Source organism: Sminthopsis crassicaudata, chromosome 3 (assembly GCF_048593235.1).
Source record: "Sminthopsis crassicaudata isolate SCR6 chromosome 3, ASM4859323v1, whole genome shotgun sequence".
Lineage (NCBI taxonomy): Eukaryota > Metazoa > Chordata > Mammalia > Dasyuromorphia > Dasyuridae > Sminthopsis > Sminthopsis crassicaudata.
In genome coordinates, this window is record NC_133619.1 from 12,463,827 (window position 1) to 12,484,088 (window position 20,262).

Sequence of the window (20,262 nt, forward strand, 5' to 3'; positions counted from 1 at the left end):
TTAATACATGCTTTTAATTTTTCCATTTTTTTTTTTATACATCAAAGTTAGGTTTTGAGTTTGAGGTAATAAAATCTTGCATTTCTTTTTCATTTTGAAAAAATCCTCTCACTATCTGGGGCATTAAATTTCATCTCTACATTAGCAGACTTTAAGGAAAATTATTTTTATAATCAAGTAGGGATTTCCTCCCAAATAATAGGAGAGTAACGATGACGCCTATTCTTTCTCTTACTTTATACATTAAAATCCCTTTTTTTTTTTGTAAATGGAGAACATTTTCAGATTAAGAAAACATTTTTGTTTGCTTGTTTTGTATACCCTCCAAACACTCTTTGGGATGCATGCTATGGGCCTCGTAGATAAGACAGCTATCATGGAGTCCTTCTAGTAATTTATTGCTCTGAACAGGTCTAAACTGGACCAAAAGTTCTGCCTTAGGCTTAATGTACATTAGCTAGTGAAAACTTTAAGATTATCTGATTCTTCTCCTTGCCCTTAGAGAGAATGTCAAAGTCACCCCACAAAGGTAGTTGGTCGCATCCTTGGGAGTCAATCCCAGGGATTTACCTCCTTGTGAGTCCCATAATTCTTTTTTTTTCTATAATACAGGCATATATATATATATATATATATATATATATATATATATATATATATATATATATAATATAATAACAGCCAGTGGGTATCTCTTCTTATCCAGTCCTTCACTAATGATAGAACGTAACTGACTACTTACTCTCTTGTCAAAACTTTTCATATACTTTGTCTTAACCTTAATCTTCGCTCGATCTCGCTTTTCTAAGCTAAACAGTTACAGTTCTTCTAACCTTCCCTCTTATGCCAGTTTCCACTCCATTAACCATCTTCCAAGCGTCTCTGAAAAGTGATGTAAGCTTCTAAGATAATACATATTTTGTCTAAAAGTTCTTGCTCATTTAAAGAAAATTGTTATTTTTTTTCTCTTTTCCTTCCCATCAGTTATTTGGCAGTGTACCTTCTATGTCTTAAGGAATGAGCTCTCAGTGGCTGGAATTTTGCTGTGGTTTGAGAATATTCCAATTTTTTGAATTATCAGTGTGTAATTCCTTGGCTCTGGCCTATCTTTATGAATAGATTGGTTTATCCAAGGGGATGGGAAGGAAAGTTTAGCCTATGCATCTGGGAGAGGGCATGGATTAAAAAATTGAACTTCCATAGAGAAAACTGCCATTAAATTTTAAAAACAGGTGTTCCAATAATGTAATTAAATAGATGTGTCATGGGCAGTATAGAAAATAAGGTATTCTTTTATATTTTTCATTAATAAAAAGAATTGTGTTTATCTTTTCAGCATGCAAAATGACAGCAGACTGTCCTTTTAATTTAGTGGCTCTTGCCGTGACTTGTGCCATGGCTGCCTTTGGCAATCTGCCGGAGAATATGAAAGCCTTCTCAGAATTGCATTTTTCAATGTATTAGATAAAATCTGTAAAATGACAGTAATGTAATTCTGTAATAATGACAGATTTAATTTAAGTTTATGGAACTCAAGAATCTTTATTCTAATTTTGATGTATCAATTCTATTACTAACTAATTTATTTCTCCCTCCTCCACAATGTGTGTGTGTGTGATTTGAGATGTTCACATTTCTCTTAGAATTATTAGAATCTGATCGCTAGAATGGCCACAAGGGTGGATTAGGAGATTTGAGCTTTTAGATTTCCTCCCTGTCTATAGTCCATTTAGAGGACCGTGACATTTTCTCAGTGGCCCTTGTTCTTTCTGGCAAATGCAGGATAGCTTGTGCTATTTTTCCTCCTCTTAGAACTGTGCTGGCTGCATTTTATTGCCCTGTTGTCATCACTATCCCCTTCCCGAAACACTTGAGTAGCACAGACTTACCAAGAACATTCTTCTCTTAATCTTAACGAGCATCTTTGGATAGAGTTGGATTGAAGTCACGTTGTTGATGGCAAGGAGATGTGACTCACATGCAAGTGTTCTTTTTCTCTTTCTTTCTTAGCCATTCCCTTTAGTATCTTCCTCTCGATGGCTGGTAAAAAGGGGAGAACTGACAGCTTATGTGGAAGACACGGTACTTTTCTCCCGAAGGACTTCCAAACAGCAGGTCTACTTCTTCCTCTTCAATGATGTTCTCATTATCACAAAGAAGAAGAGGTAAGGGATTATTCTTTGGACATAAAGTTCACTTTTCCCACAGGCAGTTCATAAACACTTGGCAACTGATTGGCTACCACACCACTAGTTCTATTTTTGTGTTTTTTCTGTAATTTCAAAGAGAAATAAAGTTTTAATATTTCATTTTCTGGCTTTAAAAGTTTCAAGCCATGACATTTTGGTTGTAATATGCTACTTATAAGTTCAATCCTAAGGCAGTCTCCTTCCCTCCCTCCCTTCTTCCCCTCCTCTCTTCCTCCCTTTTCCTTCTTTTTCCTTCCTCTTCTTCCTTTTCCTTTCTCTTCCTTTCTTCTTTTTCCTTCTTTCCTTTTCCTTCCCACCTTCCTTTCTTTCTTTACTTTCTTTAGAGAATTTTTAAAAGCAACTTCTAACACTAACTTGAACTTCATCTTTCTTTTTTCAGATTTAAACATTTTTAAAATTTGAAATGATAATATATCGGGGCAGCTGGGTGGCAGAGCATCAGCCTTGAATTCAGGAGGACCAGAGTTCAAATGTGATCTCAGACACTTAACACTTCCTAGCTGTATGACCCTGGGCAAGTCACTTAACCCCAGTCTCAGAGGAAAAAAAAAAAAAAGATACTATATCAAATCCCAATTCAAACCAATGGTGACATTGCTTGAACCCAAATTTCTCCTTCTGATTTTGGATCCAATATCAGTAATTCTTGTGGTTGGAAGGAAGAGAAATCAATAAGACTTACTTAAGTAGTTATATTTCTAGCTCCCTATTTGAGTTCTGTGAATACTCAGGATTCCAGGGATGGGGATATTGCCCCAGATGAGTAGGTCAGAGCCAACATAAAAAGTTTCACACCTATCCATTCCTCCATTGGTTCAATACTACCCATTTCATGGTCTAGGGTACACTGTCTCACACTCTGTAGAGATGTAGGTGCGCTTTGTGTGTCATCTTGCCTTGAAAACTCTACAAAAGGATGTGTCCCCACGAAAGGTCCAGCTGAGCTGACATATCACATGTTCTTCTGTGCTAGAGACAGGAGGTTTAGTATCTTTATTTTGACTTTTCAATTATCCATCTCTCAAATGTGATATTATGGAAGGATCATGTGATATGTGCACATCATTCTCATTTACATATGAATAAATTTAATCAAATTCATTTATTAAGTACCTGGTGCATACAAAGTCATGCTGGGGATTGGGGATAAGAAGTAAAAATAATAGTGGTCAAGGAGTTTTCATTTACTAGGAAGATAAGAGGTAGCTTGGGGAGGGAAAGAGTATTAATAATCGGGTCACAATGTGGAGTTTTGAGGGAAGGCTTCCTGGAAGAGGTGTCATCTGAACTTACCAAAGATGAGCAAGTCAGAGTATGAAATCACAAAATCTAAGATCTAGAAAGGAACATCTAGTCCAATTTATCTAATTTAATAGTCAAGGAAATAAGTCTTTTGAGATGAGATAGCTTGTTTAAGGTCCTAAAGTACTTGAGCAAAGGAAGATCATCTCTTACATCATCTCAGGAACTCCTGAATGTAAGGTTCTTTTCCAATGACACCCAGAGCATCATAGGAGTATACAGGAGAGTTAGAAGAAGAAACTGGGATTTAGACAGATGACTTGTCCAAGGTGACACAGGATGGTAGAGTTAATGATAGAGTAGAGATTGGAACTTAAAAGCTATGATTCTAAATTCAGGACTCTTTCTATAGCCCCAAGCTTTATGAGCCAATGGTATATGTTAACTAAATACTTTAATGCATCATCTTATCATCAAATTTCTCTTTAAATGACGTGTTACATCTTCATTGCTATGTCTTTCTAGATTGAAAGCAACAAAAATTAGTTAGAATTTTTCTATTGTCTTCTCCATGAAGTAATACTAGGAAATAATTTTAGATAGTTGGCTGCCCCTTTGGAATTTAAAAAGGAGAAAGAAAAATACTAAATTAAATTTGATCTGCTCCAAAATATCCCAGTGTGACAATGATAAACACTGAAAGCACTGGTAATTATTTTTCTTGCTTAAGAAAATGTAACTTTCTGTACTATCTCCAAGGAGACATTATTTCTTTTATCAAGGGATTTTAAATAGCTTTAGTATCTAAGTAAAAGTTATAAATAAAGATCGGAAAAGAATGATCCATGTTATGTTTCTATGTTATTTGTTGGTTTCCTATGAGATGCAGTGATTCCCTGGCTCTGTAAGAAGTATTTATTCAGGGACAAGGGGAGGGGGATAAGGGAGAGGAGGTAATTATATGTCTAGCTAAAAGTCAGAGTTCTCCACTCCTGATGTGTTCCAGCTGTTAAACTGTTAAAATTTTGGTTGTGTCCCAAAGAGGCAAGTTTTGTTTTTCACTCATTTCAGTCGTGTCCAACTCTCCATGACCCCATGTGAGGTTTTCTTGTCAGAGATAGTGGAGGGGTTGGCCATTTCCTCCTCTAGCTCATTTTACAGATGAGGAAACTGAGGCAAACAGGGTTAAGTGACTTGTTCAAAGTCACATAGTTAGCAAGCATCAGAGGCCAGATTGGAACTCAAGGAGAAAAGTTAGTTTAAAAAATTTTTTTAGTTTAAAAAATTATTTTTAGTCTAATTAGAAACTTAAATTTATAGCACAACTATAGAGTTTTAACAAACAGATAATATGGATTATCTTGTCCTACCTGTGGTATGGGGAGAAAAGTTCTCTAAATCTGGACTTGTGATGAACAAGTTCTAGTAGGTTCCACTAGGCAAACACTGCCTGGCCTTGAAGGAGACAGAACAGAACCTTGAGTCCATGAACCTTGGGAATCCCCCGGCTTCCAAGCCTGTGTTCTCAATCACCGTCCCAGGAAACTAGTCCTACAGAGAGATGCGGCCTGGACTTGTTTCTAAGGGGGTTACAGACACATCTGTTGAAGACTCAGAAAAAAGAACTCTTGTCATCAAATGGAGAGGTGATTTTATTTACAAAAACAATAGGAATGAAGAGAGATTGCCATCTGCCTTGCTGCTGCACCCTGATGGCCTTGGGGCTTTTCCATGTGGCTCACGGCCAAAATGCGCCATCTCTCACATTGGAACATGAGCTCCTTGAGAATAGGGACAATTTTGCTTTTCTATTGATATTAAGTTTCCTATAAAAATAGACTCTTCAATTGGTGGTTAACACAAATAGAATGTTCTTTATGAATACCTTCATTGGTCTACTAACTTAAAGAAAAGTTGATATCTTCACTGATAGACGGAGTGTCAACAATGAGGAAATGACAGGTTATCCATCCATCTCAGACATTTAATAACTCCTTACCAAGCGCTGCGCTAAATAAGCACTGGAAATTTGCGGATACTTATTCAAATGGGGGAGACAATGTGCAGGAGGCAGAAGAGAGGAGGGAGAGCATTTCAGAATGAGGTACAGACAGGAAAAGGTGTGGGGTATGGAGAGGGACTGTGGTAGACCAGGAGCTGCTATAATGTCAATGCTGTGACTCATGGAATAAAGGGTGGGAAGTCAAGACCACTTCACTACCCAGCCCTGTGATCCACCCTCATCTATTTGGTAATCTCCAGTGGCTCCCTATCACCTCCAGGATCAAATGCAAAATTCTGTTTGGCATTCAAAGCTCTTCCACCTTCTTGCATCTAACTCCACCAACTTTTCAACACTGGCTTCCCAGCTATTCCACAAACGATCCTTCATCTCTCCAGTCCCATCATTTTCTCTGGCTGTGGAGTCTTCATGCTTGAATGCCTTCCCCTTAATCTTCACCCACTAGCTTCCCTAGAATCCTTTTTATCCCAGGTCAAATCCTCCCTTCCACATTCTGAAGCCTTTTCCACCCCCTCTAAAATCCAGTGGCAGCCTTCCTAGCTATCCCGAATATAACTTTTGTTCTTATTTGTTTACTTGTTTTCCCCCATTATATTGAGAACTCCTCCTGAACAGTGATTATCTTTTACCTCCTTTTGTACCTCTGGCACTTGCCAGTCTCTGGCACCTAATAGAAGCTTAATAAATGTTTGTTAACTGACTAATTAAAATGCTTAAATCATTCACTTAGCATTAGACAGAAATGTCCCATATTTAAGTTATTTTGAAATTTTCTTTCTGTTTAGACTTGAGGTATCCTGTTATGTTTTGCCAACCAGCATTGTTCTTGAAGCGATGTTATCTCCATGTATCTACAATTGCGCATTTAACGATCTGGGGCTCAGACCAAAAGATTTAATTTATTTGCATTGGGAGACTTCCGGTTGGGTCACAAAGACCCCATAACCGGCCCCTTTTGTTTTAAGCTAGAATGGGAATTTACTGACTTTCGATGACGACTTTGCCATATTTCTCAGCTGAGTCTTTGGAGGCCAGAGTTGTTGAAAGCCTGGATGTGTGCTGGTGGTGAAAGAAGCCTGGCTCAGGCAGATAAGAAGAAGGGCCAGAAAAATGTGCAATATTTATAATGGTGCTTACCTGAGCCCTTAGGAAGGTATTCACAAATACTTTGCATGCCTTAAACACCACTGAAAGAGATAACAGCCTTTTAGATACCTGGGGTGACTTTGACCATGAAGGGAAGTGGAAAGGGACCAGGCAAAATCTGTGAGTCAGTATTCTGGCATGTGGCTGTCCACGGCTCTCAAACCCCAGGCACTTTGAGGTCTGCAAAAAGGCAATGGAGGATCCATCAGTATTTGTTAAATGCAGTTCCCCCTCCCCCCATCCCCAAAGAATAAATATTGATGTTATTATAGAATATATAGATAGGTATAGAATGCATATGTATAGTGTGTGTGTGTATATATATATATATATATATATATATATAGAGAGAGAGAGAGAGAGAGAGAGAGACAGAGAGAGACAGAGAGAGACAGAGAGAGAGTATATGTATATATGTACACTATAATATAACACACTTGTATAAATATATTATAATACCTGTATATATAATATATATAATATAGGTATAGAGATAGATACACTATAATACCTATCTATATCTATATAAGATGTACCATAAAAACACCTATATATGTGTTATATATAATTGTGTGTGTGTGTGTGTGTGTGTGTGTGTGTGTGTATGTATGTCAGGAATCTATAGAGATAGATAGATATAGATAGATATTAGTAATGGCCAACATTATAAAAATGCTACCATGTGTCACATACTGTACTAAGTATTTCATCTCCCTGGAAGGGAAGTGCTGTCATTAAGAAAGAAAGAAAGAAGAAAAAACTGACCCACAGACATACTGAGAAAAAAGAAAAAAAGAAACAAACAAGGAAGGAAAGAAGGAAGGAAGGAAGGAAGAACTGACTCATAGAAATACTGGGGGAAAAAAAGAAACAAGGAAGGAAGGAAAGACGGAATGGAGAGAGAAAGGAAAGAAGGAAGTAGTGAGAGTGAGGGAGTGAGAACGGGGTGAAAGTGAAGAGAAACAGAAAGGGGAAAAAACAATAAATAAAAGAACCCACAAACATACTAGAAAAAGGAAGGAAAGAACAGATTGAGGAAGGGAAAAAAAGGAAAGAGAGAGAATCCACAAGCATACTTTGTATTGTCCCCCTTGTTTTCATATTCACTCATTCCTGTTGCTTTGTTATTTTTAGGAAGGTATGCTCTGCTTGCCATTCTTTGTGACTCGTTGTGGGGCTACTAGATAGCTTTTTATGTAGTGGAAGCTTCATCAGGGCTCCTGAGTGATTGGTGCTGACTGGATAAATCTTACCTATGGGAATGCCGTTGAAGCCCTGATCCTTCAGCCTCCCTCTTGCCTTTTCCTCTCTGCTTTTTTCCTCTCTTTGCCTGCTCTGCCCCTCACAAGGGAATGCCAGCTCTCCCAGCTTCCGCCACCCACTGCCTGAACATAATTCCAGGCTTTAGTCGAGTAATGCAGCCACCATGTGTCTTCAATAGTTTCCAACTGTCAGGGAGATTTTTATGACTCCTGGAAGAGTTTCTTGGAGAAAAAAATAGCTCTCTGCCAAAAAGAGTGAATATTTCAGTGACAAAGGCCTTCCGGAAAGAGAAATGGGACTTATGTGTGGCTACCTGGGCTAAGGAACCATCTCTAGTGTTGCCAAGTGAAGAAAAACCAAACATTAAATGGTTATAGAAGTGTGAATTCTAGGTCTATATGAGAGTCTGGAGAACAAGCTGCATCCTGAGTCAGAGGCAGATAGTATCCAGTATAAAGGCCTTATTTATCAGAACTTAATTGGACCCAGATTTCATAATAGTATTATAGTCCCTTAAAATGCAATATGTCTCAAAGACATCCCCAAAAAAGGGAAAATGACCTAATTGTACAAAAATATTTATAGCAGCTCTTTTTGTGGTATCTAAGAATTGGAAATTGATGGGATGCCCATCAATTGGGAATGACTAAATAAGTTGTGAATGATTGTAACAGATATTATTGTGCTATAAGAAATGACAAGCAGATTGATTTCAGAAAAAATCCTGGAAACATTTACATGAACTGATTCTGAGTGATGTGAGCAGAACCAGGGGCATGTTTTACATAATAACAGCAATATTATTTAATGAAGAATTGTGAATGGCTCAGCTGTTCTTAACAGTGAAATGATCCAAGGCGATTCCAAGTGACTAATGATGAAGAATTCTATCTGCTTCCAGAGAAAGAACTGATATTAATTAAATATAGACTGAAGCATGCTATTTTTCTCTCCTTCTCTATCTCCTTCCCTCCCTTCTTCCCTTCCTCCTTCCTTCTTTTTTTATTCCTTTTCTTGCTTTTTCTTTTTTCAAGTCTTTTTCTACAAATAATTTATATGAAAATATTTTACATTATTGCACATGTATAGGTTACAATCTGATTATTTATCATCTCGAGAGTAAAGGGGGAGGGAAGGGGAAAGAATTTGAATACAAAAGTTTAAATAAAAATGTTTTTTATAATTGAAAAAAATGCAGTATGATGTGAAATTTGGGGGGAAAAATTGTTTCAAATCTCAGTCCTGACGCTTAACTCCATGACTGGGGACCAAAGCCTTACCCACTCTCAGATTCTATTTTCTTTTATGTAACATTGGCCATGTAGGTCAGTGGTAGGGACACAGATTTGTTACCTAAATCTTATTTCTGATTCTTCTTTATTGGGAAACCCTGAACAATGTTTCTTCTCTGGGCCTCAGTTTTCCCCATCTGAAAAATGAGAGGGTTGGACTTGCTGGATCTTTAAGGTCCCTTCTAGTTTTACCTCTATAATTCTGTGACATTCTCACCATTCGTATCACCAAATTGTTGTGAAAGAAAGACTTTACAAGGTCCAGCGGACTGTGCACGAGAGTGATGAATGGGCCAGTTGGTATTTGAAATCTGACTTTCTGATAAATTGTTCCCTTCATTAAGTCAACTCGACCTTCAAAGCAGAAAGGATATAACTCAATTCCACCTGATTTTTTTTTTTTTTTTTTTTTTTTTTTGGGCCTACCATGTTAGACCTTCCAGTATTTCTAATGGTGGGGAGATGGCTAGCTGTGTCTTTTCTACATAATAATGAAATGGATGCAAAAACGTAACCAGAAAGAAAATGCTTTAAATATAGATAGATTGTTGTGATTTTAATTGTTTGTTTTGGGGAGGTTGTTTTTGTTTAATTTTATTTCTCATATCCCTATCCCCTTTCCACTCTGATGGAAGAGGAAGAAAACCCAACAATTTGATATAGACGAGATTTCTTTGTTAGTAAATGAGAGAATTAAGTCAAATCGAGAAGCATTTAAGTGGTTTTTGGTGTTCGGTTGGGGCGGACTTTGGAGTTTCCTTGGCAGAGATTATTTCCTTTCCCAACTCATTTTACAAATGAAGAAAATAAGGCAGATGGGGTTAGGTGACTTCCCACAGCTAGGAAGTATCTGGGTGGATTTGAATTCAAGTCTTCCTTACTCCCAGCCCAGCACTCTACCCATTGCGCCATTTATTATTTAAGTGTTTGCTGTACTAAGCATTGGGAATACAAACATAAGCAAAAAAGTCCTTACCCTCAATGAGTATATATTTTAATGGTGAAAAGATCACACAGAGAAAGGGGATGGAAAGGGACTCACCACTCAGTGAGTTCAAGTGAGTTCATAAGGCTTCAAGAAGAACAGAGTTAAAAAGGAGAGAAGGAGTGAGCATGGACCCGGGCTAAGTATTTCCTCCAAATGGCAGATCTCACCAATTAGAAGCCAGAACCACCTAAACAGAATTACCTTCCAGTACACAGACAGATCTCTAATTAGTTAAATCAATGTCTGGTTGATTGATGGAGGACAGCCTCAGGTCTATGGGGAAAATCCAGGGGATCAGTGGAGAGGAGGACAATTTAATGTTAAAAGGTGTTAATCAAACAAAACAAGAAGAAAGTGGAGTTGGGCTGTAAATGGCTGACTGATTTCCCCAAAATACAGTGAGGTGAGGCACTGGGATAGTGGTTGTCAAAATGAAGAAGTGGGAAAATCAGTGTCATCCTCTCGGTACCCACACCTGTCAGCACCCTGAAGCACAGCCTCATTCACCCCATCCTAGTTATGTCTCTGGGAGGGCATAGGACTCCAATTTCTCCAGAATCCTTTCCAGGGTCTGATTAACCTTAGAATATGATCATGAAATGCTCACTTTTGCAAAAAATAGGCCTACAAGTTCAGTTATTTAGCATATGAGTATTCAGTTATTTGTACTAAGGTTTTGCAAGTTGTTTTTTTTTATCTATAAGAGAAAATTGGAAACTGCTACTAAGCATTTGCAAATCTATATTTGGCCTCCACTTGGGAGGATAGGGAAGCCATTAAATTCTATTTTGTGAAGTTTCCTTCCTGCAGAAATCTAAGAAAACTTTTCACTTCCTGACAACTGGTAGGCCATCAATATTAGACAAATAGATGGCTGACTTGAGTCTGATGACACAACAGCTTCCAAGTTTAAAGTGTATTTTTTTTATCTGCCCCTCACTAAGCCATGACATTAGAAGTTTCAAGAACATAACTTAAAACTAGTCAAAAGTGATGAAAGGATCTTGGTGTGGGACACTTGGGCTGAAAGCCAAGACCCCTACGTCCATTCCTAATCCAGCCACTCATTCCCCCCGTCCATGTCTTTGGCCAAACTGAAAGTGGTCAGTGTGTAGAGTGGTTTGGCTTCCAATTCTCTGATTTATTGTGGTTCTTATTGTCTGGGGGCAAAGCTGGAGCAACTTTGCCAAACGTTATATAGACACGGAAAAGCAAAAAGCTTTTGCTCGATGCTGAGCAGAAAGTTAATAATATAATAAAAGTATTCCTAAAAAATAACCTCATAAAGAGATTCTCAGCCATGATCTTTATAGGATTGCAGAATTGGAAGTAGTAGAACCAGAAGTCTTTCTCTGCTCCCCACCGGCACCATTTTATAGAAAAGGAAACAGAGTAAGAACAAGGTTAAATCTCTTGCTCAGGGTAACAGAGCCAAGAGTCTGAGGTAGAGTCTGAACTCAGAAACGCTTAAATCTGAGTCTATTCCTCTACCAGCTCTGTCACCTAACTAGTCTCCAGCATCCCTAATATGTAGCCATTCAACTCCTCCTTGATTACCTTCAGTAATAATGAGCTCCTTAACCTTGTTCCTTGAGGCAGTTCATTCATGTTTTAATGACTTATTATTAGATATATAATATATATACATATATAAAACATAACATATAGAAATATATATTATATAATAGATATAAGTAGATATATATTACATATTGATATAATATAATATAAAGATATATTGATAATATATAATATTATTATTATTAGATTCGATTAATTATTAGACTTTTTTTCCTTATTGTGAGCAGAAATGAAAATGTTGATTGTAACTGCTATTAACATCCAATTGCCTTGAGTCACCTCATTGTTGAAAAGAGCCAGGTCCATCACAGTTGAGCATCCCATAATTTTGTTGCCATGTACAATATTCTCTTGGTTCTGCTCATTTCACTCAGCACGGATAAGAGAAAAGAAGAGATAGGAAGGGAAAGCGAGGCAGGGGCCAGTTTTTTATGTGGAAAGTAGTCTCTTAAGTCTTAAGCCCTTATCGTGAGAGAAATATGAGCTCTTAAGAAGATTGAAAATACATAATATTATATACAATGCAGATTTGAATGTTAACAAACTCCAAAGTTAATCTGACTCATTTAATGAGATGCATAATTGTTGATAAATGGGTCTAAATGGTAAACCATTCTCATCAAGATAACTCCAATGGACAGTTCTTTAGGAGGTTCAAGTTTTTCTTAGAGCTTTCTTCACAATAGACAGGTGGGAAAGATGGAGCCAAGTTAATGTTTCTCGAGGCAGCTACTAAATGAGATAATTGGGGATCAAAGATGGAGATAAATGTGGAGGGTGGAGGAGATAGAAAGAATTTCCCGAGATGCAGTAGAGAGTGTCCCAGGCCTGGAGTCAAGAAAACCTGAGTTCAAATTTTACTTCACACACTTACTGGCTATATGACTGTAGGCAACTCACCTAATTTATATCTGCCTCAGTTTCCCCACTTGCAAAATGGTGTAATAATAATAGTACCTGCCTCTTAGGGTCGTTGTGAGGAGTTTGTAAAGAATGCACAGTGCCTGGCACATAGTAGGTATAGAATAAAGGCTTATTTGCTTCCTTCCTTCCCTCGTTTTTTCTTCCCTCCTCTGTATCATTTGGAGAATAGCTTCATAGGGTCAGGGTTTCTAGTTTCTTGTAGATGGATTTCACTGGAAGGATTATCTGATAACTGAAGCTGGCATTTGTCATAAAACCCTATATTTAGAGTTCAGAGGGAACTCGGAAGTCAAATCATCTAATTCTTCCATTTTACAAGTAAGGAAATGAAGGCCCAGACAGTTAAGTAGCTTGCAGAAGTAAAACTTGAACCTCCTAAAGAACTGTCCATTGGAGTTATCTTAATTGATGAGAATGATTTACCATTTAGACCCATTTATCAACAATTATGCGTCTCATTAAATGAGTCAGATTAACTTTGGAGTTTGTTAACATTCAAATCTGCATTGTATATAATGTTATGTATTTTCAATCTTCTTAAGAGCTCATATTTAATAGGATTTCTCTCACGATAAGGGCTTATGACTTAGAGACTACTTTCCACATAAAAAAACTGGCCCCTGCCTCGCTTTCCCTTCCTATCTCTTCTTTTCTCTTATCCGTGCTGAGTGAAATGAGCAGAACCAAGAGAATATTGTACATGGCAACAAAATTATGGGATGCTCAACTGTGATCGACCAACAATGAGGTGACTCAAGGCAATTGGATGTTAATAGCAGTTACAATGGCATATCAGAATTTCACTCAGATTTAAGATTCTTAACTTTTTTTTTTTTTTTTTTTGCATCATGGTTGCCTTTGACAGAATAACACCTATAAAGCACTAAGAATCATATTTTTAACTGTATTCACAAATATTACAAAGGAAATATTGTATTGAATATTGATACACGCGTACACACACACAAAAAACACTTTCATGTACTCAGATTAAAAAATCTTTGGTCTAAAACTAGTGTTTTTACTTTTTTTTTAACCTTATTTCTCTTGAGGGTTTTTTGTTGTTGTTTATTTTGTTTTGTTTTGTTTTTGTTGGAAGTGGGGAAGTCCATTTTCTTTCACAACAGGACTTTAATGGAAATGTTTTACAGAACTTTACATGTGCCTTCTCAAGGTAGAGTTTGGGGAGGGAGAAAGGGAGAGGATATGGAACTCAAAGTTTTAAAAACAAATGTAAAAAAAAAGTTTCACAGGTAATTGGGAAAAAGAAACTACTAAGTAAATAAATTAATTAAAATTAAAAAAAAATAAAGCTAGTGCTTTTTAGAATAAGGCATATAGGTGGTCAAAGGAATGGGAACAGAAGGGGGAGATGTTTTGAATCTCTCCCCTCTTATTCCCAATCTAATGTTCTTTCTACTATACCAAACTATGATTATTTTTCCCTCGAGAAAATGTTTCAGGCAACGGCCCACTTTGCTGCAGACTTGGAAAGGACTCTCTTTCTTCTCCTGAATGTATCTGAGAGAAAAATTCAATGAGATACTAACAGCTAATATTAGATTACTCTAGAAGCTCCCTCACCCCCATAATTCCTGTTTATCTCTCTCTTATTGAGGAGGGTGTATTCTTAGGGGGTTGGCTGGTAGAAGCAGCTGTAATTGCAAGAGGTTGGGGCTGGGTTGGAATACAGCCTGGGAGCAGCAGCCAGGGGCTATTTGAACCCATGATTCAGGAGTTTCTGTAGAGATGTATTTCCTGTCAGACATCTCTTTCCTCAAAATGGATCGCAAAGAACCACTTTCCCTATGAATGGATCTTATTCAGTATTTGTTTTATTTCTTGTAAAGTGACATTCTCTCTTTGCTCAGAAAGGAAGTCTGAAATGAGCCATATTTGTTTGTCCATGCCAAACTATGTAGACTCTCTTAAAAATGAAATGACAGTGTATGAAATTCAACATGAGATCTATCATTTTGTTGCTGGCTTTTTTTTTTTTTTTTTTTCCTTTCCTGGGCTTATATCCATACCCCATTTCCCCTTCTCACTATAAATATCCTTCAAGAGACTATCGCTCACACCCATAGCTACCCCTCTACCACTAATGCTTCCTGAGTTTAATTTAGTTTAGTTAAGAGGAAAGAACACGGCACTGAGAATCAGCAGATTGGGGATTCGTTTCCTATTCTGCAATTATCAATTGCTGATTGGTTTCCTCATCTCATTAGATATAATTGGTATTGGGGAAGTAATTGGACACAAAAGGAGGTCTCCAGACAAATGCCACAGGAATATATATTGACTTTTTAAATCAATAATTTGCATTAAGGGTTAGATTTCATGTTCTTTATATTTGTAGATGATAGAGACACAGGAAGAGAGAGAGAGACGGAGACAAAAAGAAAGAAAGGAGAGGCGGAAAAAGGGAATTTGGATGGCTAGATAGATATAGAGAGGCAGGCAGGATAGATGGAAGACCAGACAGAGAGGAAAAGAGCCAGCATTTAAGCAGAACTTACTGCTCTAGAGCACCGTGCTAGTCTTTGCTTTAAAGAATCTAATAAAATGGAGGGGTTGGGGATGGATGGATAGATAGATAGATAGGCAGGCAAGATAGATGGAAGACTAGATGGAGAGGAAAAGAGCTAGCTTTAGGAAGAACTTACTGTTCTAGAGCACTGTGCTCAAAGAATCTAATCTAATGGAGGCATAGAATCAAGATGACCAGTCTAAGTCTTGGCCAGAAGAAGTAAAAGCTCATGTAAGTCTAATGTCCAAGGAATGGAGTCCAAGATTAAGAGTGGGACGGAGACATGGAAGTACTTGGGTGGAGAAGAGGCAAAGATGGATGGGATGGGTCACAGATAAGATGATGGAATCAGGAATCAGAAACTCCCTGGATGCTAGGATAAATCTCCTTCACTGCTCTGACTCATTCACTCTGAATGCGCCATTGTGCTTTATACAGAACTGGCCACTTTAAGGACACAATGTTCTTTCTATTGGGATTCTGAGGAATGTCTTTCTCTGCCTTCACAAATTCAATATGGGAAAGACACGACAACTTGTTGAAAACAGACTCCCTTATTACGACTCCAGTAGCTCCTTATCACCTCTAGAATCTGGTGTAAAGTCCGGTGTTTGGGGTTCAAAGTCTTTCTGACCCTTGGTCCACTGCTGTTCCAGTCTCTTACAACTTACTACCCTCCCCCCAGCCCCACCACTTACCAGGATCAGTCACATTGGACTTATTATTTTCCCCATAAAACACACCGTTTGTCTTCCTCTTTGGGACATTCTCACTGGCCCGTCCCCCCATGCCTGGAACGCTCCCTCCTTATCTCCTTACCCTGCCCTCCTGGCTTCCTTCAAGTCTTAACTAAAATCCTTCCTTCTACAGGAAGCCTTTCCAGATCCCTCTTAATGCCCATGCTTTCCTTCTGGTGATTATCTTAAGTTTATCCTCTATGTGTCTTTCCCCATTAAATTGTGAATTCCATGAGAACAAAGACTGGGATTTTTTGTTAGTGTTTTTTATTTATTTAATTTTCTCAGCTCTTAGCACAGTATCTAATACACATTAGGTACTTAATGAGTGCTTATTATCTGATTGAAGGTTTTCACAAATCACAGATTGGACAAGCCAATAAGCATTTATTAAGTGCTTATTCTATGCCAGTCACCATGGAAGCTCTGGGGAAAACAAGCAAAAAGTAAGGTAGTCCCTGCTTTTAAGATGCTCGCATTCTAATGAGGGAAGACAACACACATAAGGGGGAAAAGCATTTATATAGCGCCTACTATTTGCCTGGCACTGTGCTAAGTGCATTTCTAAGTATTATCTTATTTGATCTTTACAACTACCTTGTGAGGGAGGCACTATTATTATCCCCCATTTTATAATTGCAGATTACAATTGAGGTAGACATAGGTAAAATGCTTGGCCATAATCTAAACAAAGTTAGGAAGTGTGTAAGGCTGAATTTGAACTCTGGTTTTCCTAACTCTGGGCCCAGCACTGCCTGAAAGTATCAGGGAAGGTATGAGTCAATGTGACCAGGATTGTGGAGGCTCTCTAGCCACCATATTCTCATCCTAGTCAACCATGTATTTCACTTATTAATTTATCTGTTCATCTATCTATCCATTTATTTATCTATTTATTTATTCATTCAGTTATTTATTTGTTTAGCTGAAACAATTGGGGTTAAGTGACTTGCCCAGGGTCACACAACTAGGAAGTGTTAGGTGCTCTATCCACTGTGCCACCTAGCTGCCCTATCAACCATATATTTTAGAAAGAACATGAATGATTTGAAGGAATGAACCAAGAAGGTCAACTAAGAGGGTGAAAGGTTCCTGATACCATGTTGTATGAGAATCACTTCAAGAAAGTAAGGATAGTTAGCCCGCAGAAGCGTGTGCCAGTATTCCAGTCATCCCCATGATTGTTCAAGAGATCTAATTTTTAATCTAATTTAATCATTTTATTACAAAGGCCAACATGTCATCAATAAAAGGATGATCATTTGTCTCTCTCTCTTAGACCAAAGACAGACATGGCAGTAGGCTCACTGTTTATATATATACCCTTGGAAGAGTAGGTATTCCTGAGAGATGGCAATCAAATCTGATTAAATAACAGAGTGGGAAGTGGGCTATATTAAAAAGAGGGGTTGAGGGTGAAATCATAGTTACCCTTAAGCAGATTATTCCTTTCCCCAGATGACCTGCAGCCTTGGGCAATTTATTCAAAGAGTTTATGTCCTATCTAAGCTTGAGCAGAACACAATAGTTACCCTATCCAGGGAAGGGTCTCAGGCCAATCTCATTATCAGCAAAGGCCTTCAAGAGATTTAACTTTTGAAATCAGGCCTTGAGAAAAATAAGGTGGGAGGGATTCTGAATTTCCCCTCAAAATTGGTATTAATCATCATTTCTCTCACTAGAAGTCCATGTGACCCTGGAAGACTTCTGTCAGAGCCATGAGTATGTTATAAAGTAGATTTAGGTTCTGCGTAAGAAAGCCTTCCTAGAAACTCCACAGACCCCAAAGCTCATCAGGCTGCCTTTGGTTTAGTGTGGTCCCCATAGTTAGAGTTTTTCAAGCAAAAAACTGAATGACTAGGTAGTTATATTGTTGAGGGGGATCCTTCTACGGATGAGAGATGAGCATGAGGGTCTTTCCCTCTGTAGAGGCTCTGTAGAATGAGAAAGCTGGACGAATAAGTGGTTTCTAAGATTTCTTTATACTGTGACAAGATTCTTTGTTTGGCAGTTTGAATTCAAAGAAAATCCATTCCAAAGTCTAAATTGACTCTGATTATTTGTTTTTTGTGCACTTTGCCCCTTTCTACTTTTTAAAAAAAATGCTGCCCATTATAAGTACATGGTATTCTCTTGGGGTTTCGAGAAATGGCTGATGGCCCAAGTGATTTGCCATGACTTTGGGTACATGAGTCAAATCCTGGGTAAAAACCAAAGGTTCCATCGTCTTGGTATTACACTCATGAATTTGAAGCAAGAATCCATATCATTGATCTTCAGAGCCAAAGGAAGGGAAGATGATATATGTGACAGGGGGGGGGGGGGACAACGATCCATAAGCTCAGGGGCGTATTGCTTTTGAAAGAGAACTTTAAGACCACTGAGTCCAGCATTTGTCAGATGAGTCATCTAGGTGATAAGTGATCTAGATAATAACAAAAGTAGGACCTGGGACAAGGTGATCTTGACTTCTCCAAGCCTTGTGCCCTCAGCAGCTGAGCTCTGAGGAGCCATGGACATGGGGCTGATTCATGTCTATAACCAGAGAGATTGGGAACAGGAGATGGGTGAGCCATGAGGGGATGTGCAGAGGTGGAGGCAGATTTCAAGAGGGTCTGGCTGATGGCCAATAGTTCAAAAGTGTGAAGGAGGAACATGTCTGGTTTCCAGTTCTAGCTAATAGAAATGGTGAGCTAAGTGGGTCACTTTTAGTCACTTAGTGAATTCATGGGAATCAATATAAATCGTGAGCCTGGCTTCTTTGATCAAGTTGATTTTTCAATAATATTAGAAAGTGTTTTATATCCTATCAAATCATTGCTAATGAATGATAGCTAAAAATTAAATGGCACTATATGCCTGGCCCTGTATTACGCATTTTACATATATTTTATTTGATCCTCATAACAACCCTAGGAGGTAAGTGCTGTTATTAGCTGCATTTTACAGATAAGGAAAGGTTAAGTGCAGGTGGTCACAATGCTAGGGAATGGACTAAGGCTGGAATTGAACTCAACACTTCCTGATTCCAGGAGTGCTACTCTGTGAATGTGTGGCCACTCATTACAAAGCCTGCTGGCTGACTCCCTAATGGTCTGATTTCAGTCACTTTTTAGAGGATTCTCTCACATTATGTGGTGAACCACTCACTTCTGACTTTGGGGCTGGACTTTGCATTTGCTTTGGGAAACTGAGCGGCTTAATGTGTGGTACAATGGGAAAAAAGATGGGTTTGAAATAAATTATTGATTTGAAATCAGAGAATCTGGGTTTTGAACCTAGGGAGATTCCAACATTTAAATTCCTATTGTGCATAAGGAATGATGCTAGGCACTGGGAATTGTCTATCAAAAGCCGAGCTGAAAGTCCTTTGTCGTTTGCATCTCGGAAATCAGCAGTAGGTAACACAACTGGGTTTCTTTCACTTGAGTATATACACATAGTTCTTTCTAACCACTATTTGTTGGTTTCATTTGAAAAAAAATTTAAGAAGAAACTGAAAACTTTAAATTTAGCATTTTGAACAAAAAAAGGTCGATAAATGTTGGGTTACAGTTTTATTCCCAACAAAAAGAACTTTGAAATTGTCAGGGAATTGATTTTTACAATTTGTTGATTTTGCTAGCTTATTGTTGTCTAGTCTTTTTTCAGTTACATCCAGTTCTTTGTGACAACATTAGGGTTTTTTGTTTTGAGGTTTGTTGGTTTGGGGGTTTTTTTGGCCAAGATATTAGAGCAGTCTGCCATTTCCTTCTCCAGCTCAATTCACAAATGATGAAACTGAAGTAAACAGAGGGTTAAGTGACTAGGTTAGCTAGCAAGAAGACGGAGGTCTTCGTTCCAGATGTAGTACTATCCAATGTGCCATTTTGCTGCTATTCTGTCTACTGACCCCCAAGAGTTCAGTAAATTGAATATAATTGGGATTTATTTTGAGTGAATTAAGAACTTTGGAGCACACTGAGGCCATCATTTTGAACACCTAGAATGGAAACGTAGAAATTGTTTGTGGACCAATAATCAATCAACAAGAAATTGTTCAGTAACCTCTTTGCAAGTTCCTTACTTATGGGCAATGTTGAGAAGCATGTGAATAGGTCTCTAATCTCCAGGAAGTTCTGTTCTAGATGTGGGAGCTAATACTGATACATAAATTTTTTTTTTTTTTTTTTATAATATGTACATGGGTAGGTGAAGGATTTAGGATTTTGTCTTTGAGAGTGGCTTAGATCAGGAAAATCTGGATTTCTTTACTATCTCAGGACCCAAGACAAAGATTTATTAAGTCTTAGGTAACAGACTCAACATGCAAGAAAATGATAAGTA

The 20,262-nt window shown here is 37.9% G+C and overlaps 1 protein-coding gene across 1 annotated transcript in view; it reads left to right on the plus strand.

Annotated features, from left to right (window-relative positions):
- ARHGEF26 (Rho guanine nucleotide exchange factor 26) overlaps window positions 1-20,262 on the plus strand; it is a 129,212-nt gene that overhangs the window by 91,944 nt on the left and 17,006 nt on the right. Inside the window, exon 11 of the mRNA XM_074298043.1 lies at window positions 2,011-2,165. Coding sequence (XP_074154144.1) covers window positions 2,011-2,165 — 155 coding nt within the window. The remainder of the gene's footprint in view (window positions 1-2,010; window positions 2,166-20,262) is intronic.